Genomic DNA, 24,962 nt, shown 5'->3' on the forward strand with positions numbered 1-24,962 from the left:
TTGTGAGTAAAACACCAGTCTCGAGAGTGTTACGCCTGTGGCACTCCATGATGTATGTGCATTTTCCTGGCCTTTTCCACCTTTTTATCCTTTTTCAATTGCAATTTTACTTTTCTTATTTTCCTTGGTTGATAGTCACAAGCATCCATGTACTTAGGCTTTCATGTAATATTATATGCATGTACTTGTGTATTAAATTCAGTAGTTTTGGAGGCATTTCTTTTACTCTTACTTGTTCATAAGTGTAAAATGCACTTCACGATGTACATCTAGTTAACTTGGCTTTTTGAATTTTCCTTTTCAGGTCTTGTGCATATTCTAGCTGCATTAAAAAAATTATGTATGGTATATGTTCAGTTAACTGTTCTTACGTATTCTTGTAATTATGGATGTATCAAGACATATCCTTCTATCGTAGTTCAATGTGTCTTGGATTCATTTTCTTATTGTATTTAATGTACGCCCTTTTAACATAGTTCAAGGTGTCTTGGTTTTGTTTTCTTATTGTACTTAATATACACATGTGAGTAAAACAACAGTCTCGACAGTGTTGCACATGTGACACTCCACGGGTTTGGACGTCACCCTTCTGGATCTCCAATTTTTTCCCTGAGGTTTTCATGAATTTGCATATTACACAAATCCAAACTTGCCATAAGTTTGAGTACAACTCTTCTCTTTACAAAGCTTTTATAAGAAAAAAAAAACATTGAATTACAATTATATAGATATGCGTGTGTGTGTGTGTCTGTGAGGCGTATCATTACATAACCCGGTAACTTATAGCATTTTAAAATTAAATTATAATGCCAAATCCACAAACTTATCCTTTTAGGGTTTATTGCTCGCAAAACTCAATGTCTCAAACTCCACTAACATACCCATATGATGCAGAACTAACAGCCAGGAAACTAAAAGACCGATTTTCGATGAAGTGGAACTTCATTCCATTCGAATCAAATCTAGGGTTTTAAAGGTGTATTTCTAAACTTTATTATGATCAAAATAAAATAAAATAAAAACATATCTCACAAGAACAATTAAATCTAAGAATCACAAAAAACAGAGAATAAATAAATACGAGAAGAACAGGAAAACATGACAAAAGATTCAAAAATACCATTGAAGAAGAGATAGAATAATATAGAAATATCATCTCGCTAAGTTAACCTAGGTCAACATACCATACGGTTGATCAAGGCATAACACCAAGATAGAAAAGGACTCCCTAAAAGTTACGCAAGCAAAAGGGTTTTTTTCATTCATACATAAGTTGATGGGCCTAAGGCATTTACAATAAATTGACAACCACCCAACTCCCATTTAAGAGATGCGAGATACAACCGGAAAGTATCTGGCATGTAGTAAGCACTAATATTTCTGGAGTGTCTTAACTCTTAAACCATGGACGGAGATATTTTATCCCAAGCAAGCAAATAAAATAATCATTCACCGGCATTGGCATAAATGAGAAACACATCCCTAAAGATGCACATTCAATCCAAACAACATCACCAGTTCTATGTGATGAAACATGCTTATTAATACTACCATAAAGGGCAGCCCAGTGCATAAGGCTCCCGCCATTGCAGGGTCTGGGGAGTGCTAGATGTAAACAGCCTTACCCCTGCTTTGCAGAGAGGCTGTTTCTGTGACTCGAACCCGTGAGGTCACAATGAAGCAACCTTACCGTTGCACCAAGGCTCGCCCTCTTATTAATACTACCATGAGCGCGATATATGATAAAAGAAATGCATAATTTCTATCCAACAAATTGTCAAATCATAGCACCATATATGACTAGTGTGATACATTTTATGCAACAAGTTGAAAAACAAAAAATTGACCTGAACCCCTGGATGTGTTTCATGCATGAACTCGAACAACTTATTGACAACAGTTTTTAAAAACTTCCAATGGGCCCTTAAGAACTTCGGATACTGTCCCACAACATACCTGCCAATTCAGCCAGCAAATAATTAAAGAAGAGAATAAAATTACAGGTTAAATGAAAAAAAATATGGCAGTAATTTTTACATTATGTTACTTGCAATAACAGCTTTGTTATCTTTCCCTTTTGTGATTTCACATAAGTTGAGTAAGTCGCGAATGACCATCACCAGAAACCTATTTTCCTGCCAAATTACAAGCAAAGACCACCAGGAAATGATAACACAAATGTCATTAACGCAAAAATGAACACTTAATTGCACAAAATTTCCACTCATGGTTTAGATAAGAATATTAAAAAAGAGAACGAAAGAAATGGTTATGGACAACAATCATTCAGGAAAAATTATTATGGAGAATGAGATTTAGTCAAATCACTATATATATATATATATATATATATATATATATATATATATATATATATATATCAAGCAAATGAATACCTATCAAGCAATTAATAACCTGGACCGCAATACCAAGGAAAATGAGATGAAATCAGATATCTCAAGAGCCCTTACACAACATAGCTCAAGAGCTCCATTGCTCCAAGATGTGTATTCTTCAAATTACACAATGGAGCATAAGAGCTACTTTGCTTCAAAATGTGCATTCTTCAAATTACCCACTCCCACCGACGTACCAACTAAACAAGTGGCCTTGTGCAGAGTTCTACTATCTGAAGGGTATCTTTACATCTCCGTATCGCTAGCTCATTGACATGTTTTACCAACTTTGTGCAGTTCTTGGTTCGATATTGTTCAGAATCAGTTTGCAGTTCGTAGTATAGCTCCCAAAGTATGAAGAGAATGTGAGAAGCAATGGGGGAAGCAGAAGCATGAATAGAATGGTCTAAAAAAAGAGAAAACGTGGGAAGCGAAAAACACGAAGTAATCAATGGGGAAAGTAAAGAGCAAACAAGTAAAATGCATCACGGAAGTGAATATGAAACGTAGAAAACCTCATTGAAAGCGAACGAAAAGCCCATAAAAAAAGATAGGAATATAATAGGTAATGGAGGAGGGGATAATGGAGGCTAGGGTTACAAGTAATTAGAGAGGGCTTCATGTGTGATATGAATTACAAGTTTGATTATTATTCATTTTATTAAGTTTATGAAAAATAATTCACAAGTTTCATTTGAAACTTACAATTGAGTTTTTTTAAGTTTAAATACACTCATTTAGAATATAACTAAAAAGAGTGGTTCAAGTTTTAAATACACTCCTTTGACATTAGAGAAAGGGCGAAAACTTTTTAAAAAATAATACCTAAATAGGAAGCGTAATGGAAGCATGCTTCTACTAAATTTTGGAAACGGGAATAATTTAGCTTCTGAAACAAGATTCCAACCAGGGAAAGTAAAAGAGGAAACAAGTGAGAAACATCATAGAAGTGAATTGATAATTAATATTTTTCATTTGATGTTTAAGACTATGAGAATTGATATTGATTTGTATCTTATTATTTTATGATTAGTAACCAATAGCATGAGTTTGGATGGAAAATGGATGATTAGTATGTAACACATCTATAAGCAAACAATTCGTATTATGACATTGAATAATCATGATAGCTTATTGGATTTGGATGAGAAATAAACAATTAGGAATTTTCTTATTGTTTCTAATTTGTTTAAATTTTTTATATTTTTCTAACAAATATATGAATAAGGCGCCTCCAACACCTGCTAAACCTGGATTCCCCAAGCTAGATCCATAAAAGTTGAGCTTTAAGGAACCAGGAGGTGGGGCTACCATTCTTGAACGGTTCTCTGTTTAATCTCTGCACTATTGCAAATATCCCTCCATCTTTCCCATTAGTCATAGGCATGCACAAATGTGAATAAGGGAGAGATTTCACCCATGATATCACTATAGCAATCACCTTTATAAATAAATAAGAGGAACTCTTGGATTTTCCATTTAATAATTGGATTGCTGGCTGCTACGAAGGCGGAGGTGTGTGCAATATATCAGGGTTTGGAGCTAGTTATGAAGAACCGCCACAATAATGTTGTGGTCGAAGGAGATTTCATTGAATGTCATTAATTGGCTCAAAGGTCCTCAAAATCCTCCCTGGAGATTTGATAGGTGGTTTGATGAAAAATTTCATTGGGTGAGGTTCTTAGAGGTTGAGTTTCATCATGTTCAACGCTCTGCAAATCAGGTAGCCGATAGTTTAGCTAGAGAGGGAGTTTCCAAGCAGTCTTTAGCTCTCTTCGACTCTCTTCCGCCATAATCAAATATATTTGTAGATTCTAGAGTAGTGATGTATTCTCTTACTTACCTTGTAATTTGACCATCTCGGTCTTCTTTTCCATTAATAAATTTGGCTATCATTTTCAAATATATATATATATATATATATATATATATATATATATATGTGTGTGTGTGTGTGTGTGTGTGTGTGTGTGTGTGTGTGAATAAATCTTACGATACGATTCTACCCCTATTACGAGTTAAGATCCGATTTCAATTTTCAAGACATAGCCTCCACTATAGAGATCAGATGATCAATGGCGCAAAAAATATGTTTGACGAGCGACAAACCAACAAATAATGAAAAAATTATATGTCAATAGTGCTAGTCACTAGTTGAAACATGTGTAGGAAAGTTTGAGGAAAATGATAAGATGACACGCTTTTTTAGGATTGTCAGCAGCCTCTTAACTGCTGTCATGTGTAGCAAAGATGGGGTAAGTTCTTCATTTTAACAACAAACGCGGCTAAAAGAATGGGCAGGTTATTCATTTTATCAACACAGACGGGTATTTTGTCAAGAAAACATAAGGTACTAACTTGGTGACGGATATGTATTGCAATATGGAGGAGACTTAGGGAGTTCCCTGAAACAGGCGTGGCTTCCTAGCAGGTTTCTATAGTTTATGAGTATCCATTCTCAAAGCCTAACGGGATACCTGCTCATCCATCATGGACCCAGATATTGATCCTATCGCCCAGCATAACGTGTTTAAGTTGTTCCACGTCCAATCTTCCCCATTCAATTGCTTACTTAACTTCTTCAACATCTGATAGCCAAAAGATAATTTATGTTAGCCAAATCATAGAAACCTGACTGATTCATGTTACAAATATCAGAGTCATAAATTCAAACATCATCAGATAGAAGCGTGAACATATAACAAAGCAATATTTGCAAATGCTGTTATTCCAGAAGATGAGTTATAAAAATGAAGGAGTAAAAGAACAAATCTCAGACACAATATTCAAACATCATCAGATAGAAGCGTGAACATATAACAAAGCAATATTTGCAAATGCTGTTATTCCAGAAGATCAGTTATAAAAATGAAGGGGTAAAAGAGCAAATCTCAGACACAATATAAAGACAGTAATAAAAAATTTAAAATGCTGCATTTTAAGAGTTAGCCGAGCTTCTGGCGGATCAATGCCACTACGCATCTCTGCATCATTTACTAAAATGGGGATTTAATTATTGCCTATTCCCACCAATCAGAGCCATCGCTAACCATTGGTCATTGAGGCGTATTCTCAAAATACCTATATCTACAGCTTTGGCAATAGAGGCTGAACCCTGAATTTTCTTATGACTAATCAATCAGAAAATTATGTCAAGGAATATTTGGTACATGACGCCCCTGATATCTATATCCTATATGGATATGAAATGATCTTGTTCTGGAATCAGAGAAAGGTATCAGCAGGCAAAGATTTACCTCCGTGGAAAGACTAATTCATTTACTAATATAATATAAAAAAAACTTGTCTTTTTTGTATACCATCCCGGGTTCTGCTGCTACCGCGGGGAGGAATGCAGGACCCAAATGCATGAACGATTGAGTTTTAGGGTGAATATTTGCAAACCCAAATGCAAATAAAACCAAGAAAATAATATTTGCAAACATCTCTCTCTCTCTCTCTCTCTCTCTCTCTCTCTCTCTCTCTCTCTCTCTCTCTCTCTCTCTCTCTCTCTCTCTCTATATATATATATATATATATATATATATATATATATATATATGCACACACACGCCACTGCATTCAGTCTTCTTCACACAGAGAGGACGGCCAGCATCAAGCAGGTGAGGGATGGGCAGTGGAGCAAAGAGGTTGTGAAAATGGAAGGGTTTGCGTCTCACCTATGTCCCTCGAGTAGAAGAAGCAGCGTATGTGTCTTCTTCCATTGTTGTTTAATGTTTTTTTCTTGGTTTCTTTTAGAGGTATACGAACATGTGTAGGCTTTCCCCATCAATCCCATCTCCCCAACCCACCTTCCTTCTCTCGTCTCTCCCCTCCCCTAAGACTCACCAACATCCAAAACTAGAAAATGGTTTTGGACTTCTGTTGATTTCTGGCGTGGGTTTTGCTAGTGAAAGCACATGCATCAAATCACGAGAACCACCCCTTCCTCTTCTCCTATCTCTACAATGAACTCTCTCCCACAATATCTGAGTGTCCCTGATGTCTTCTTTTCTTCATTTTCGTGCTTCTTTTCCAGATTTTTCTTTTGTTTTCAACAACTCGAGTCAGGTTCGGGTTGAGAAATTTTATTCGGGTTTGGTCGGGTTGAGGCTCAGGTCGGGTCAGGTTCGAGTAGGTGAAATTGTCACTCGGAATGGGTTCGGGTTGGCCTCAAACCAACCCGAGTTGCACCCCTCTTTCCATAAATGCCAACAACTCTCCCTTCTATTTATTCAATATTTTCGCACTTCATGCTACGAGAAAGCCTTAAAAATTACAAATGATGCCGCAAGAGCCATCCTGAAGTTAACCACAGACAAGACAAACATCCAAGAACTATCTGAAGTTAATCACAAATAAATACAAACATCCTTGACACATCAAATCAGGAAGATTGTAGAAAAAATATCATTTATAGCTTACACATAAAACCAACTTTGCCATTCAAAAAAAAACACAAAGAAAACAACAGACACTGCAAGATAATCTGGTTCAACTTATTTGTTACTTAAATTCTCCAATGATTAAAAAAAAATGGCTCCATGTTTCAAAACAAAAGTACAACACGCACAGAAGAATGAGTGAGGCATATCTTTGTAGAGACAGCTATTCAAAAAAACATTTCTAGACAAAGCAACACCAAGCTAAACTGGAATACTGCGGTTTACATACAAAAAAAAAAAGTGTCAATGTAAAGATCATACCTGCTGTTCAGTATCCTCGTGATCAAGGTGTGACAAGTAGATCAGTGTTTCCCTCATGATCTGTACCATTGCAAAATGTTTCAGCATAACCAAACAAAAAATAAAATTAAAATCAACAGCAGATGAACATCCAAACCTAGAGAACAAAACATCGACGAATGAACTCTATTCAAGCGAAAACTATTTTTAACAAAAGGCGCTTCATAATTCAGTTTTTTAAAGTTAAACTTGTGTGTTCTCCTTAACATTGAACCAAGGAAGGACCTTCATTTGTGATCAACGTTAGATCTTTTCAGCCCATTGTAGTCACCTAATAGGAAAGCCAACCACATCAAATTCTGCAAACAGTTCAAATCTTTGGTTTAAGCTATGTAGATCTTAAATTTTGGAGAAAATGTTTAAATTCCTTGTGCCCGATACATTGAAAGTCACATTGATGACACGTACAAAATAGCAATATTTAAAACACCTGGAGTCAATAATTGACTAACACAAGCCGACTCGGCTTTGCCTCTACCGGGTCAATCAGAAAACTCTTCTGACTGACTGGATGCATTAAAAAACGGCCTGTGTCAATCACTGAGACGCCAGAGTCGACTCAGTTTTACATTAGGGAGCCTTCATTCAAGTATTAGTTTTCTAACACTGCAAAATAAACAAGGATGCAGATTCTAAGGCAGATAAGCTTGCAAACTATGGTGTAAATTGTAATGCATTTTATAATAAAACAAAAGAGTGTAATGTGAACTTGTTCAGGCATCAGAAACCATTAAGGCAAGGGAAAGACTGCTTCACAAGCAAATATCATAAATTAAGCAGTCGCTAATGAAATTAAATGCTTTGATTGATCAATATAGATAACAAGCTCCAGGAACTGAAACATCAAATAATGAACAACACACCTTGTACTGTACAAGGACATCATTATCTTTCATAGTTTCACGCACAATATTGCCATTTTCATCTTCCACAATCAAAACCTCTTCAGGCTTAGCCATACGACAGATCATGAGCATTCTTAATTTTGACATTGGAGCAGAATATAAATGCCGCCTTTGTGAAAGCTGTGAACCAATGCCATCAACCATTCCAGAAAGCAAGGGCATCTACAGGTTCAGTACAGAAGATTCAAAAAGATTAGTTCAGAATGGTTAAGCCCAAAAATTGTGTACTGCATAAGAAGTGTAATAGAAGTTCCTTATCTCAGCATTCCAACATCAAATAAAAAAATGTTGCAGAGAAATAGAAATTAACAAATCATAATTTTGAGAATGCCTAAAGTAGAGATCCTACAGGGAAAACACCAATCTAAACTTCTTTTTTCCTGTTACGATTCGAATCCTGTTACGATTTACGATTCAATTCCGATTTTCAGAAACTTCATGTACTCTGAATTTCTATTCTTCAACCTCTCTCTAAAGGCTTCCTTGGCCAAATCCATAGCCTTATACAAAAAAACGATGTCAGGTTTTTCTTGGCAATCTACCAAATGAAATACTATGACCAAGTGCTCACCCACATTGAGAATGAATTTATAGTTTGAAAATAAAGCATTAACGAGCAGTGCACTTATAATGTACCAACTAAGTGAATAACTGATATGCCTACTGGAATAACAATCGTCTACAAAAACATTTGTTACTGAGCTTTCTTATATACCATAAGACTCATGAATGGTCAGCAAATGTGTCACAAAACTCGTCCAAGAAGGGACGACACAACTACATCACATTTGTAAGCTTATTCCTCGTCTAGTGCAACAACTCCACATGTTGTGTCAGCATCAATTGAGAACTCTTCTAGATTGGCAAGGTTTTCTAGCATAATATCTATCCAATAGGCCGTAGACGAGGTCCAATACGAAGTTTCATATTTAATCTCCAACTTATTCCATATAGCTTTGTAATTAGGCTCACTGACAGTTATAAATTGCACAATATTTACTGCACCAATGTATATAACGATGGAATCAAAAATGAAAAATAAAGCATCAGAATTCTTCACTATGGACGTTCGTGGTGCAAAAAAATTATTTGAACTACCTTTTGAGATTTTTCCCACATATGCTCGATTTAGCAACTGGGGCCACTAATACCAACAACAACATCCCCTTCAGCTTCCAATGGTGTAAAATATGGATTACTAATCTCTGTCATAACAATATTCTTCTAGATTTTTCTTTTTGTCATCTTCCCAAAGCTTCTCAACTCTCCATTTAATGTTCAATGGAACCTTTTTATATGTTCTAGCTTCGGTCGAAGCGCCAGTTAGATGTTGTTTTAATAGAGGCAATACCTCCACTAGAAAAAAGTTTATGTAAAATATGCAAATCGTTTTATTCTGTTGACCCAACACCAATGTACCATATGCCAAAGTCGGGTAAACTAGGGCATTTGGGAGGGAAAAGAATTTTCAAATGGTGAAGAAATTAGGGCATTTGGGAGGGTAAAATACATCAAATGCCCAATAAACAACTTTTGTTTGAATGGTAATGCCTTATAAAAAACTATAAAACTATCACCAGATAAGTCTAAATGGGAAAAGGATTAAAAAATATTAAAAAATTACAAATCTAGAATTTTCTAGATTTCTCGATCGGTTTAGTCCGGAGAAAGGCATTTCGTCCTATTTTGTCCTCCTTAGGAACGAAACAAAAAAAATAGACTGGAATAGGAAGAAACAATCTTTGGTACAGTTGTACGGGACGGTGTGAACATTTCGTTCGGTCCGTGCATGCCAGCCACCACTTGAGAAGGCAGTGAATAAGAAACCAATGAAACCCAAAAGGGATAAATAGGAAATGCCATAAGAAAATGAAATTATAAAGCTCTAGTCAATGACGATACCGTAATAGCAGTAAAAACCATCAAATCTAAAATACCTGAAGACCCATCATGCTTGCAGCAGCCGCGGGGTTGTCCAGGTTATGGTGTGCCTCAAACAGTTCTAGGACTAGTGAATTCCAATAGTCCAAGCAGACCTGCCCATCCATTCAATACAACCAATATTAAGCACACCATTGCCCATTCAAGAAAAAAAAAAAACCATTCCCCCATCTACAAAAAATCAATTAACCAGAAACAAAGACAAGTAGATAACAATGTCCTAACCTTGAAAACTTCCGTGTCATCGACATATGAAATACTAATCAGATATTCAAGACCCATCAAAAGAGCAGATCTATTCTCTGGAGTAGATTCGAGGACTCGAATATGAGACTACAGCAGGAAAAGAATTATCAGAGATGCCACACAATTTCCTCAGTTTTACATGCAATTCAAACTAAAAACAGTATAAATGACAGTTAACAGGGAAACCAAAATGGTAATCAATGTACATGTGGGATAAATGCATATTACTTCACAACATTAAACTTAAAAATGAAGTCATTATAAAACTTCATGGTATTACTATTAAAGCATGTGTTCGTTAAGGCATTTCAACCTGTGTGACTAAGAGAAGAAACTTGCCTTGTAAAATGAAGTGAAAAATAGTGCCAGGTTCTGAATAAATGCCTAAACAAGCAAAAGAAACTATCAGTGCATGTCCGAGATTTGGTATGAACATACATAAATCATTGACCAAGGCATCAATTTTGTGGAATTACTGGCTTACCTGCTCTTCACTGGAGCCATTTGCATAAGCATCCGGAATATTTGTTCCAGGTGGGAGAATACCCTAAAGAACAAATAACATAGTTTCAGAATTTAATTCAAAGGTGGAATAGAGAGAAACAGCAGCAATTTAACAAGGATGAAATCAATAATTGGCAGAAAAAGATTTGTTGCAAAGATAAAAGCCAGCTAACATAATAAGTTCAGATATAGGTCTATCGGCATATCTAAATATATAAGGACCACAAAGTACCTGTAATTGAACCATGAAAATAGTATACATCTTCACATATTGCATATCATAGAAGTCTCCAAATTGAAGGGCTGCAACCTGTGAATAGCATGACGTGGTATAATGTAGAATATTTAGTATCCATGTAGCACGATAATAAAATATACGACAGAATCGAAGAACAGATCCTTACCTCTGTTAAACACTGAAGAGTAAGATTCCTATATGACCCCGCCGGAAAGAAATTTAGGAGTGTTTCCAGCTATCACATCCAGCAATAGATGTATAAGACTAGTGTGACATCGTAACATAAACAGCCAAATAGTGTTGACAAATAGGAAATCCAGACTACAAAACATATATGCATCTATAAATATATATATGTGTGTGTGTGTGTTATTAACCCAATAAGACAACAAATTCCTAAATTTGTTAAAGTACGAACCAATGGAGATTCAAAAATATAGCCCAGAGGAATCCATGATAGGAATGCATGCAGTGTTGCCAGTGTCGCCCGAATAAGCTCTGTCCTTTGTGATGCTGATAGTACATATAAGCATAACTCGTGAATGAGTTGAAACTCGCTGTCAATAAATCAAGAGACCCTTTTGTAAGCCAGGTACAGTAAACTGTTGAGCAACATTATATAACAGAACAAAACACATCTCACAATTTATGTTATCAGAATATATTGCAATTTAGAAAAATGAATTATAGGAGTTTCCATAAGATGATAATATTGTAAACAAATTTAATGTAAAAACAGTAACCAATTACAGAACCTAAAATATCATGCCCAGAAAAAATAAATGGTAAAGCAAAGAAGGGTGATTCACCAGATATTATACTTTTTTGTTGGAAAGGTACCAGATTTTATTCCAAAAGAAACAGAAGTACAAGAAGGGGACAAGCTGTCCCCAACGATTACATCCCTAGTCAAACTGATAACAACAGGGAACAATACCCAGTCTGGCCATTAAAGACAATGAACTCGACATCAAGCTCCAAGAAAGTAAAAACACAATCAAGGAGAGAGAAATTCAACGTCATATCAAGAAAGAAAGGCCAGAAACAGATAATCCAATACCCTTTTGAGGAAGGCATTGGACCACCACTGCGCTTGTCTTCTCCACCCCTTCCTTCGCCAAACGATCACCCTGCTCATTGGCTGATCTTCTCATGTGCTGGAATTGTGGGCCAATGAAGCACACCAAATCCCTTATCTCAGCAACTGTATCTTCAAGCTACCTAGGCGGCTAGGCCCTCTACTCTTGTTTGACGCCCAAGCCAACGCATTCGAGGAGTCTCCTACAATGATAAGAGGGCCCAAGTTATGCTCTGCATACCATCTTAAACCACAAAGCAAGGTCCTAATTTCAGCTTCATACGCATCACATACACCAACCAGGCCTGAAAAGGACATCAAAACTACGCCCAGTCACGAATCAAACCTCCCATACCAGCGGCATGACCCGAGTTGCCTAATGTACTTCCATCAAAATTCAACTTGACCCAACCCACCGAGGTGGTTTCCACTTTGAAGAGATTTTGTCTGTACTTTTTTCCCATAGAGCTGCACTCCAATTTCTAAAAATGTCTCTGACACAATAGCCAAGTCCAACCTTTTCTCTTGCCCATGCTATCATGTGAGTCTAATTTAACCTCAAGAACTACTTGACCCCACTTCTTCTCCTTCTCTTTAAAAATCCTGTCATTTCTCTCTTTCCAAATGTGTCAAATCAATACATAAGGGGGCCAGCTTCAACATAGAGTGACCCGCACATTCAAAAGGTCCCCCAACCCAATGCATTAAGACATTCTACATAGTCTTTTGGAAAACCCATGAAACGCCAAAAGGTTTTATAGTATCCTGCCAAAGGCTATAAGAGAATGGACATTGCTATCACAGATGATCCAAAGATTCCTCCTCCATCCTACAAAGAGTGCAGCAGCTCGCTGATCTGAATTTTGGCAGTGCCTAGTGCCTACATCCACGAGGGAAGATTTTCCAATACTTAGGTCTAGGGTTACAAACTCTCTTCTTCTTGGCCAAGCAAACACAAAGAAAAATCTCAACCTGTAACCCTAACATGTAGCTTATATATCAATGCCACTACATGAAGAAATTTCAAGTTTTTAAATTTCGACCGAAATCTTAAATTTCGGTGGATTTCGGTCAACACCAAAACCGAAATGACAGAAACCTACCAAATTTCGGCAAAATTTCAAAGAAAATATTAATTTTTTATTCCTTTACAAAATTTCAGCCCAAAAAACTGACATTTTGAGTCCCTTTACCGAATTTCGGCCGAAATTTTGGTTTCGGTGAGGACAGAAATTTAAAACCCTGAGAAATTTATCAAAATACCCTTTAGTCAAACACGAAAATTAAATTTTCCTTTCAAGGCGCGTTGCCCCAGCACCATCAGCAAGCTGACCGCGTAGCTCGGCCCCGTGTGCGTCGCACACATTAGTCCGTCAGGGTCATGTATAATGCCATAATACAAGGCATCTGCACAACAAAAAACAAATGAAACCACATTTTATAAGGGTGAAAATCATGTGATTTTAGTGCTGCAAGATAGGAGGTTTTAATACTTATGTTGGTGCCATTATCAAAACCAACCTAGAGTGATTCAAAACACTAACTCTCATACAACTGCCGTGTATGACACGACTTTCCAGATTTGTTTTAGTTTAAAATGCGTTTATATATCAAAGGGTAACGGTGGGCTTTTATCAAAAATCTCTATCTCCTTCCATATGAAGTTACTGAGATCAAGAGTCCTTCGTCAGACAAAGTCTGGCATCAACTGCGACACACCAATCCCAACAAGGATTAGATTAGCAAGGGTGTGCGATACTGGACTTCTACTCGAATGGAACTTGGCAGCCGGAATCCGGTTAAAAAGATGATGAAAATGACCCAGAAAATGCCCATTTTCTGAGTGTTGCAGGCTGCCATTGCCACCGGCTGTATTCCGCCATCTGAAAATAGCCGAAGACGAGGTGGGATCATCAGTCATGGCTGGGCGACATGATCCCCTTCTGGGCAGTATCCATCGGCCAATGAAAGGCATGATCACCGTCGGCCAAAAGAAAAAAAAAACAACATTTTTTTTCCTTGAGATGCATTGCAGACATATGCTAAGTCAACGAAATTGTTGGCAACTGGCGGGGATCATATCGCCCCTAGTCAGGTGATTCCATAACACTATTCGGCTGGCCTTTAGTGGTCTGATTCCGGCCCAAAACGCGATGGTAAAAGGACCCATAACGACTCCTTGAAATCACCTCTATGTTGTTGATGCAGCACCACAGTCGCAATACAACCGCCAAAACGACCAGTGGTGGTGAGGGATGTCACGATCCGTTGTCAATGGCTGAAAAACCGGCAAAATTGCCGGTGGCCGAAAAGGAAGATAAAACAAATTTGTTGTTCTTCTTGCTATTGGTTTTCCACATCAGCCGGTCACTGTGGGTCAGCACCAATGGGGATGATTGCGCGACAAACGGCAACTAACTTATCAACCTCTGGTAGGCGGAAACAGGCAGCTCAAGATTCGGCCGAGAGTCCTACTTGAGACACTATTTCCTGTTGTCTTTTAATTTGCTTGTTTTTATTTCCCCCTCATTTTTATCTTTTATCAAGTCTTTCCTCTCCTCTCTTCTTCAATAGACAATGGCCGAACATCATCTGCCATCGGCCGTTCGAATCAGTGGAATGTTGTCGATCCGTGGACAATGGCCAGTGATAAAAATAGGAAGACGCGTAGAGGTGTTGTTATCAAAATAGGGGTGGATTAATTATCACCGAAAATCTCTAAAATCCCAAAAAATCACAAAAAAATCTCAATGCAATTTTGAGTTGTCGAAACCTCCTCGTTTCTAGCACTGATGATGAACTTCACAATTAAAATAAACGAAGCTCTAATACCATTGATCCATTGGGCGGAAGTGGACTTTGAAATCCCCCCCCCCCCCCCCCAAGGGAGCTTTGAACTAGGCGTGTAATCAAGTAGACAGTCACGAGTAGACCACGATCGGATGGAGTGAAAGATGATCGATACTCCAAGGGGGTTTTGTGGGTGTTTGTAGCGATACACCCGTTAAATCTCAGGCCATATGAAGATGAACAGTCGAGGTCAAAGTTGAATGTTAATGGGAGCTTAAGAAGAAGGAGAGGAAGAGACGAGTTTTTCTCTAGTTGTATGTTATCTCTTGAATGAATCTCATAACCCATATTTATAGAAAAGAAATAATCCCTGATCCTAGTCGCTAAAACTCAAAATATTTGTAATTCCAACTATACTCCCAAAATCTCAACACATTGAGGGCTGAAATTCCAAGGGTGGTCCCGAGTACGGCAACTTATGAGGAGTACGAAATTAGGTTGATAACAAGTTTTAATTCTTTTGAAAACTCAAACCCAATTTTAGAAATTAAGAGATCAACAATTAAATTCAAGTACGCAAGTTAAATCTAAAGTGCAAATGCAAAATAAAGAGCAAGAGTAAGAGAGATTGCACCCGAGATTTAAAGTGGTTCGGTCCTCCAGACGTGAGGCCTACTCCACTCCACCAACCAAACTCGTTGATGGCTTCACTATGTGATCTTCTTAACTTCGGCGAAGATCGGTGCCGATTACAAATTCCAACCGCCTTTAACCTTGGTGGCGATCTTCACCACGGAGAGTGGGCTACGCTTCTCCGAACACTCGCCCAATACAAGTTCTTGAAAAGAGAGAAAGAACAAAAAACAATCCCTCACAAGGGTTTACAAAATGTAGAAGATGTACAAATTGAGCCTATGGATCCAAATCCTAATCTTAGAGGATGAGAGGCATAATCAAGTTTGATTCACTCTTTGGATGTTCAAATGAAGTTTAAGAGTGTTAGGATTGATGGTTTGGAAGTTTAGAATGCCCATATATATAGGAAAACCAAAATATGACCGTTCAATGGCATTGTGGTAATTCCAGCAAAATTCCCAACGGCTCAAAATATGACCGTTACAGTGTTCTCGGAGTTCCGAGAATATTTCTCGGAGTTCCGGGAATTCAAACAGAAGATGAAAAAATGTCTACTGGACCATTTCTCGGAGTTCCGAGAATAATTCTCGGAGTTCCGAGAAAAACTCTCGGAGTTCCGAGAAGCCTATGTCTGAGCAGATTTTCATTTCTGTTTTTGGGCTTCCAACTTAACACCAAGATGGGATTGCTATGAGGGTTCCAAGGTGTTGGACCTCCACAAATACAATCACTTATATTTTTAGGGTGTGTGTTTATTTACTTAATTATGCCTTTCAAATCTAAAACTAAGATTGGATCTTAATACAATCTAATATAACTTGATCTTCAATGGATTCTTCAAGTCTTCATTTGTCTTGGATTTTGATGTCTTTGGCCTTCCTGAAGTGGTCCAATGAGTGCTTCTTGGCCTCAATCCAAGCAATGTTGTCTTAGCACCAATGTGATCTACAACTTAGACAATCAAACACATTAGTGATCATAAATCACTTGTGTATTGGAATCATCAAAATAAGATGGGAATGCCAAGGTGGAAACCATTAGGCTTACAAGGGCATTATACGAATAAATCCTTCTTCTCCTCAATAATTACAAGTATTCCACCAATGAACAAATACCCTGAATATTGAACATATTCAAAATAATGGCATGATTCGTTACGTTCTAATCAAACTGATGGCACAAACTAAACCCAAATAACCCCCAAGTAGCATCTAACTCCGATCTCTCATTCTGAGACCTAAACATGTGAGAAGAAGTCTGGATTGGCAGAATGGAGCATCCTCATTCCTCACAACACCGAGAGCAGCACGGCAACATCCCAACTCCATCTAGCCTGTCCTAGACCCGCATGATATTCATATCGAAATGAAATTAATGAATCAATTCTAATCCCACACAAGTTGATAGCTTAGAGCCTCCATCCACTCCAGGACACACTGATCACTTATCAGTTCATCAAGTAAATAAACGTTTCACACACTTCTTTTTTCCCAAATATAAACATATTTAGCTAAATAAATATATTTAGAAAACAGTTTGTAAATTTCCAATAAAACACTCAACAGCACGGTGGGATAAGTAAACATAAGTGTGCGACATGACCATCTAATCAAAATCGCAGATCGACAATCAGATCCGCAAAGGTCATAAAATAACATTACGGAATCTCTCCCAACCACACATGTCATTTCTATACCAGTTTAGAAGGTTTCCTAGCAATGCCGCAATCAGTCAAATCTGTCACAACCATAGGTAAGCATTGCAAAGTAACGATCATCAAGCTTCACCTTTCTAACAAAAGGTGAAGGGTCCCTAAGGGCACAAGGGCCACCTACAAGACCGGCTCCTCGTATGGTAACAAGAACAGGGGTCAACCTCATCCCTGTAGGTAATGATCTACAGTATGTGGTGTGATACACACATCATAGTGTAATTCTACAAAGCTACAAGCAATCTCGAACTAGGTATCAGCCCAATCACACCACACAACATAAGTCCTCAGCAGTTAGAAAGACCAGTTGATACTTATCGAATTCCATTTCTTCCTGCCGCACCCCAATTGTTTCCCAACAGTCGAAGATTGATATGAGATCTTGAGCCCGGGGGGGCTTCTATCTTCTGAGCAGAGGCATTGACTGGGGTATACCCCATCCTAGCATATTAATAGGATGGGGTATTCATTCCTCATGATCTCTTGAGGAATCAACGTGGCTTATCACTTACGCATGATCAGCCTCATCTCGCTCAGCAGGGTTGGTCTCGTTGTGCGAGCAACAGAATAGCCTATGGACGATCATTAATCAATTACACATTAAATTAACTAATTATCCAAGTTCATTAACATCATCACCACAAGAATGCAATAATAAGCAATAACAACTTTCATCGATTAAGCAAACACAACCATATTTGTCGGTATGCTTAAAGAGTTAAAGTAGCATGCATGCAACATATTTAAGTAAAATTTGACAGAAAGGCCACACCAATGCCCAACAACCATGTCTTCTTGCATCAAACATCAGGTCTCATTGCATAACCACAACTACCACTTGCACAAAACTTTCAAGCTTCATCCGATTAACCTCCACTTTCTAATTTGAAGAGGATGTTATGTAAATTGGTATTAATTGGGTGTGTAAATTATGTCACTTTAAAGGGCATTGGAATCATCTTGCCAGCTACTATTTAAACTTAATAGAGTTAATGAAATTTAGAGAATGAAAATGCCGTTGGTACATTGAAAGCACCCAGGAGCGAGAACAAGTTTCCCACATCTAAAAAATAATAATGCTATCATTCAAAAAATAATAATAATAATAATAATGATGATGATGATGATGATGATGCTTGCATAATTAGGATGAAAATATTCACTGGTAGAAGTTAGGAAACAGAGAGTTTTTTTCTTGCCAAGAAGGGCAAGTTTTTAAGAGAAAAGGCAGGCATCTCATCTTCTGGAGGATGTACATATTTATCTATCTATACATTATAAAAAGGGGGGACCAGAGCACTCAATGGCAACAAGGGAAATCAAAATCCCACGTAGCATTTTATGTGACAAAGAGATGCTTTAGTTCTTAGATATTCATGGCTCACAGCTAGCTAGATTTAGAAGCGCACCTTTCAGTTGCATATTGTCTCAGAAATAAAAGGTAACTTGGTTAAAATTCAATAAATAAAAGGCTCCAACAAATCCTAGCCACAAGGACACTCAACTTATTAAAGCTATCTAGGTTTGTACCACCAATAAGAAAAGGGGAGGGCAAAGAGACAAAAGAAGCACTTAAAATATGAATTTTTTTCAGCTCCTGCAATTATAATACAAAACCATATAATGTACTTTCAAAAATGAAAAATAACAGGCACAGCACTTGGCACTGGACTAACTATTACATAGCAAGCCAATAACAAAAAATAGCATAATCCATGAGGATTTCACAACATCATAATTACCTGTTTAACGACTGTTTCAGGTCTTTTATCTTCTGCTGGGTCATCTCTCCTCTTGAAAAATCAAAAACTTCTTCACTAAGCAGCTGGATAATTTATGTTTTACATTATCCCCTCATAATAATTCAAACCAGATAGCCACAAAGCATAAGATTCAAAGGAAAAATGAAGAACACCAAGGGAAAAAATACCTTCAATATAGCCATGCAATTCTCACATATTGTTTCACTACTTTTTGCAGCTGAAACAAGATCCGGAATAAAGGTTCTCCATCTAGTGGGCCACTCATGCTTCAAAACCTGTATGTTGAAAAGCAAAGATCAAACTTCATACAAAACTTGCTTCCAAAAAGGGGGAAAATGATACTCGAACACAAGTTAAGAGTTCATCAAATCTAAAGCTGAATGTCAACATAATTGACAGAGCACAGAAGTCTAAAAATGGATTAGTTAAAATGGGTAGAAACACGGGAAGTAAACTTAAAACTGTAGCCCTAGCTACTTAAACTCAAAATTGGCCAATGTTGCAAGGGGGGCACCCAAGAACTACACCAGAAGCTGGAACAATATCTGCTGAAACAACTTCACCGGAAGAAGACTTAAAACTGTAGCCCCCTAGCTACCTAAACTCAAAATTGACCAATGTTCCAAGGGGGGCACGCAAAAACTACGCCAGAAGCTGGAACAATATCTGTTCAAGCAACTACTGGTATAACCAAAAAATTGCCTCAGGAAATTTAAAAATGGCCGACAAAATCACAAGCTCATTTTCCCAAGTTCGCAAAGTTTGCCATAAGTGCTAAAACGGAAAAAGGCCAATAAAAAAACTGCAGAACATGGAACCAGTAGAATTTTGAATTACCTGTACCAATATAATATTGAGTTTGTTGACATAGAGTCTTTCTCGACGAAAAGAGACTTCATTACTTGAAAGCTTTACAAGATAAAAGCATCAGCAATATGATGCATGGTTAATGTAAAAGAATAGAAATTAAAATAAGTATACAGTACAAAGAGATGAAGTCTACAATAAATACCTGCACAATAATATCAGATATATAATTTTTAATACCATCTCGTTGTTCAACTGGCAAAGCATTCCACCGATACTTGATGACGCCTTCAAGGACCTGTGCATGAAATCCAAGCCATTTTTTATTTTTATTTTTGAATAGTAACACTGAAATCCAAGCCATTATCCACTAAATTCAGAATCTCAACATAGATGAGGGGAAAAATTCAAGTTACAGATTACCATTCAAAAAAATATATATTCAAGTTACAGATTCCCAGTTGAAAAGATGAGAAAAGAATAGCAAGCTTACAGATTCTTCATGCAAGCTAAAGGTATTGAACTCACATACGTTCTAAAAGGAAGTACACTGACTCGAGCGAATTTTCCATTTTTAATTGCATACTTTAAGATGCATGCATTCATCACTCTTTTTAAATGTTTTATATAGGATTTCAAATACAAAACAATTCCATTTTGATTGTGGCTTTTGAATTTTAAGGAAAACAACTAAGAATATAAGATCTTAGTTTCAAATAAGCAGTGAATCAGCTACCACAGGAATTACAAGATATTATGTGTGTCAGTAGATGCATTTCTAATTGTGGAAAACTATGCCTACTTGGATACCAGTATCTGACGAAATAAAGGATCAGGATCAAATGTGGAACCCATAAACAAAAAATACTAGGATTCAGATAGATAAAGAACCACATCCCTTTGTCGTATAAAAGTAAGGATACACATATAACGTCCCACATTCTTCTGTCAGGTAAAAAGTGAGGATCCTTAAAATCAAAGATTTGGAAAAATATTTCCACTGCTGAACTAAAAAATCTGCTTAACATTACTTTCTAGGTCTAAATAATCTATCAAATTACAACAGATAGAGAAGTGTTTCCACTTATACTTTTCCAAGTTTCCACAACTTTCTTTTGTTTGGTTGTGAGAGGAAATGAAAACACTCATTTTTCTTCCTAAGTTTTCCAGGTTAAATCATTCAAAAAAAAAAAGCTCTCCACGTTAAAACCCCAGATGCGGCTTTCTTTTCTATCCGGGGAAAAAATGTTGGTCATCATACGGGCATGTGGGATCTATTAGTTTTTTACCATTAGCATATGACTTGTTACAAAGTCAAGAGTCTTAGACGAAAGCATCATTTTATGAAGCCATCGCAAACGGATCAGGGAACACCACAGCCAACACCATCCCTTCCCAAGATTTATAATGCCAAAACTTTTATTTTATCCCGTGTAAATTCTGAACCTCATCCCCTCATCTTTAGCCTTCGAATAACCCTACACACAGTCATATCACTGCTCTAGAACCGGTCATCAGTGATCCACCTTCCTGGGCAGGAACCATACTTGATCTCTATAACTTTAGTCCAAAGATGATGACTCTCCTCCCCAAATCTCCATAACCACTTCCCAAGAACAGCATTGTTAACACCTCTTCGCCTCTAAAAGCCTAAGCCTCTAGCTTTGATAAGTTTGTAGACCTCCTAAGTAACAAAATGAAACTTTCTTTTGTCCTCAATTCCACCCACAAGAAGTTCCTCTGAATCTGCTCAATTTGGTTAACCACACACATGGGACATCTGAAAAGCGACTGATAGTAAATAGTAATGTTTGCAAAAACCACCTTGATGAGAGTAATTCTAACTCCCAGGTCCCAGCAACACTAGACCTCAATTCCAGGTAGCTAGACATCTATCCACCCTTTCAACAATCGGATCCCAAACCAGCTTCCTGTATCTCCTCTCACATAACAATAATCCCAGATAGATCCTTAGAAAAGGATCCAATGAGAACCCAAGGAGGTCTGCCATCCTCACTTTCATTGTAAAAAATGTGATCCAATGAGAACCCAATGAGGTCTGCCATCCTCACTCTCAATGTCAAAAATGTGAACAGCGAGCAGCCTTCACTTCTGAAAATTGGATCTTTGCCCTGTCATCACTTCGTAACAACGAAGAACGGCTTTAAGATTCATAACTTTTCCCTCGTCAACCTCACTGAATAGAGTGCCATATGTGAACGAAGGCGGGATACTCCCGCCCCTTGGATACCAATCTTAAACATTCTATGATAGCACACCTTTTGCCTTTATTAATCATTCTACTAAGAGTTTCAGCAACTACTAAGAATAAAAAGGAGGAGAGGGAATCTCCCTACCTCAATCCTCGAGATGATTTGAAAAATCTTTTTCGAGAGCCAGTTAACAAAATAGAGAATCAAGCTCAAGACACACATCTCATCATCCATATTCCATGCTCGCCATCGATCACCGAATTTCATCTGCTCCTTTAGATAATCTACACAACTCTATTTTACCCTATCATAAGCTTTTTTCATATTCAATTTGCACACTATGCCTCTTTTCCCCTGTAATAGCCCACCATCTTATTAGTAATTAAACTGTCAAAGGAATTGCCTAGCTTGGATGAAAGCTAATTGGGTATTGGATATGACCTTGGGAAGGACCTTTTTCAGGCAATCCGAAAATACTTTAGCCAATACCATATATAAATATCCCACGAAGCTGAAAGGTCTTATAGTTGATATATTGAGAGCCCCTTAATTTTTGGGATTAGGTCAATGAAAGTAGCACCGGTACTCCTATCCAGCTCCAACCCATCATAGAAAGGCTTGAAGAAGTCGAATATATCACTTTTCACTTCTTCCCAACAATACTAAAAGAAAGCCAAGCAAAAGGCATCAGGCCCAGGCACCTTATCTCTGCTTAGAGCGAAAAGGGTTATGGGTAGCTCTATTAGACTTTTTTGGAGAAATCAATATGAGATTTTTGTTTTTAAATAAATGTGGGTATATAAATAAAGAGGGAAAGGGGGGAAAAGGCATTTCTTGCAAAGCTAAATGAACAAAAATACTTTCAGAAATCAAAATAGCATGTTCATTTCAGAAAGATACAACCAAATTATAAATGTCGAAAATTTAGTTTAAATGTATGGCAGGTAAAAATAAGCTACTTTTCTATTTCAGCAAAAGGGAACATGGAAACTGACCTGCAGTGCAAAGAACTTGGTATTCAGGTTCTGTGAATTTTGTAGAATGTGAACTACTTGCAGCCATGTATCTGGGTTGTTCTGCAACTCGCGCAATATCTGGTCTGCAGCTGTCCTCTGTTACCATAAAACAAGTACCAAAGTTGTTAGCTGATGCAATCCCACGAACATGTTTCGAGGAATTGAAAAGGAGTACCAAACGTTAATATTGTTTGCATAAACAAGACAGAACAAGAAGACTTTTTTTTTTGCCATTCAGAAAAAAAAAAACAGACAAGGCATGATCAACCCACCATAATAACCAAAGAGTACCACAAATGCCAACAGAAACATGGCAAATGCGAACAACCATTGAAATTGACAAAATGCGAAGCTTTCAGCTTTCAGATAACTTGAAAGTTAAAAGAGTTCATAATTTGGAAAACAAAATAATAAAGTTTCACTATATAAACAAATTCACCAATGGAATTCTCTACACTTGGAAAAGAACACAAAGTATTATCGAACAAAGAGTAGTACTATCGCTACATTTCCAAAGATTTCGCATGGTTTATTTCCCAAATCAGAATCACATTCCCTCTCCCTCCATCAATCAACCCGAAAATCTCCAAAAAAGGGGGGGAAAAAAAAAGCAAAGCATACAACAGAAGATTCCAAAACCACTGATTTGAGGAGTCAGTTCAAAGAATTGTAAGTGATTAATAAATGCAAATGCACTCCAGAATAACTTCACAATGGAAAACAATAAAAAAATAAGTAAATTCAGATGAAAATGTTTTTAAAATAGCAGAAACCATTCAAAACAAAAAGTAGAAACCAAGTGAAGAAACCCCAAACAAACATGAAAAAAAACACCAAAAAACGCCGATTAGGTAGAACTACAAAAAAAATATATATATATCCCTTGCAGTTTCGTTTGAAGGAAATAGAAACAGAGATCTCGAACTCACTCAGACATATAAAGAACAGAGATGAAACAGATACGAAAAGAATCAAAAACTCACCTCGTCTTTAGATCCAGTGCCGTAGAACGCGGAAACAGTGGCATCGAGGAGAGGGACATCGATCGGCTGGCTCAAGTCTCTGAGTTTTTCTGCCGCCATGGAACAAAGAGGGTTTTACTTTGAAATGGAGCTTCAAAACCCTAGGGAAATGTACGGAGAGTCTGAGTTAGGGATCGAGAAAAGGAGAAAGAAGGGGAATTAAGGAAGAGCGTTTTGAAACCCTAGTTTTTGGTTGGAGGAATAAAGGGTTTTAGAAAGAGATTGCTTCAAATAGCAGAAGACTTTGAAGCGATTTTCCCCCCTTTCCCTCTCTTTTCTCTACGGTGGCCGCAAAAACATACGGGCATTGTTATGTCCGGGTCCTCGAATATAGAAAGATTAGGAGACACAGCGGAGGAAATGCCCAGGGTTTCTTACTAATTTTCGAAAATGCCACTCCATCTAGAAGAAACAGATACGGAAAATCGACCTCTGCTCTGACAAACGTGGGATTTCTATATAAATGAAAGTGAATAGCGTTTGGGTTAAGCGACTGAACTAGATGATCCTGTCCGTCGATCTAGAGGTTCGTTGCAATCCAACCATAGTTGTCGGTCCCACCTCTACGTATGCTACTGTTCGTTGATCAAAAGTCAATTCGGCCCCGCCTTGATCATGCAATTTTTTTAGCTGGAGACAGCCAAACATGAATTTCATAGTTACGAACATGATTATTTATGGGGCCTTGTGGATGAGAATAGCTGGACCGGGACTTACTGTTTTGCGCAGTCGTAGGGCCCACCAGGTTAATGGTTTCATTTGCATAATAAGCTATTGTAGAGCCGTGATTAGCCTCCATGGTGATTAATGCACCTTATGATATCGTTAAATAAATGAGCAATTACTCTACACGTGGAGAGGGCGTACTACAAACGCTTATTTTTGAAAGGGTGTGACTTGAGAGGATGAAATAACCCTGGTTACAAACAAAATTACTAAAATGGCATCTAA

At 37.5% G+C, this 24,962-nt stretch overlaps 1 protein-coding gene across 2 annotated transcripts in view; it reads right to left on the minus strand.

Moving 5' to 3' along the window:
• LOC143884095 (protein EXPORTIN 1A) overlaps positions 1-24,330 on the minus strand; it is a 42,594-nt gene extending 18,264 nt beyond the window's left edge. For both annotated transcript variants that reach the window (XR_013252733.1, XM_077387483.1), the window contains exons 1-18: positions 23,973-24,330; positions 22,969-23,085; positions 19,966-20,058; positions 19,791-19,862; positions 19,121-19,228; positions 18,933-19,015; positions 11,394-11,532; positions 11,142-11,210; positions 10,970-11,047; positions 10,718-10,780; positions 10,573-10,617; positions 10,213-10,320; positions 9,984-10,082; positions 8,005-8,208; positions 7,103-7,162; positions 4,874-4,984; positions 2,038-2,135; positions 1,848-1,956 (exon numbers count right to left, since the gene is read on the minus strand). Coding sequence is in view for 1 of the 2 variants with exons in the window: in XM_077387483.1 (XP_077243598.1) it covers positions 1,848-1,956; positions 2,038-2,135; positions 4,874-4,984; positions 7,103-7,162; positions 8,005-8,208; positions 9,984-10,082; positions 10,213-10,320; positions 10,573-10,617; positions 10,718-10,780; positions 10,970-11,047; positions 11,142-11,210; positions 11,394-11,532; positions 18,933-19,015; positions 19,121-19,228; positions 19,791-19,862; positions 19,966-20,058; positions 22,969-23,085; positions 23,973-24,071 (1,755 nt within the window). In the remaining variant the exon portion in view is untranslated. The remainder of the gene's footprint in view (positions 1-1,847; positions 1,957-2,037; positions 2,136-4,873; positions 4,985-7,102; positions 7,163-8,004; positions 8,209-9,983; positions 10,083-10,212; positions 10,321-10,572; positions 10,618-10,717; positions 10,781-10,969; positions 11,048-11,141; positions 11,211-11,393; positions 11,533-18,932; positions 19,016-19,120; positions 19,229-19,790; positions 19,863-19,965; positions 20,059-22,968; positions 23,086-23,972) is intronic.
• Between the last annotated feature and the right edge of the window lie 632 nt (positions 24,331-24,962).

Source organism: Tasmannia lanceolata, unplaced genomic scaffold (genome assembly GCF_043159265.1).
Source record: "Tasmannia lanceolata isolate RefF3 unplaced genomic scaffold, GAP_Taslan_0.1 ptg000008l, whole genome shotgun sequence".
Taxonomy (NCBI): domain Eukaryota; kingdom Viridiplantae; phylum Streptophyta; class Magnoliopsida; order Canellales; family Winteraceae; genus Tasmannia; species Tasmannia lanceolata.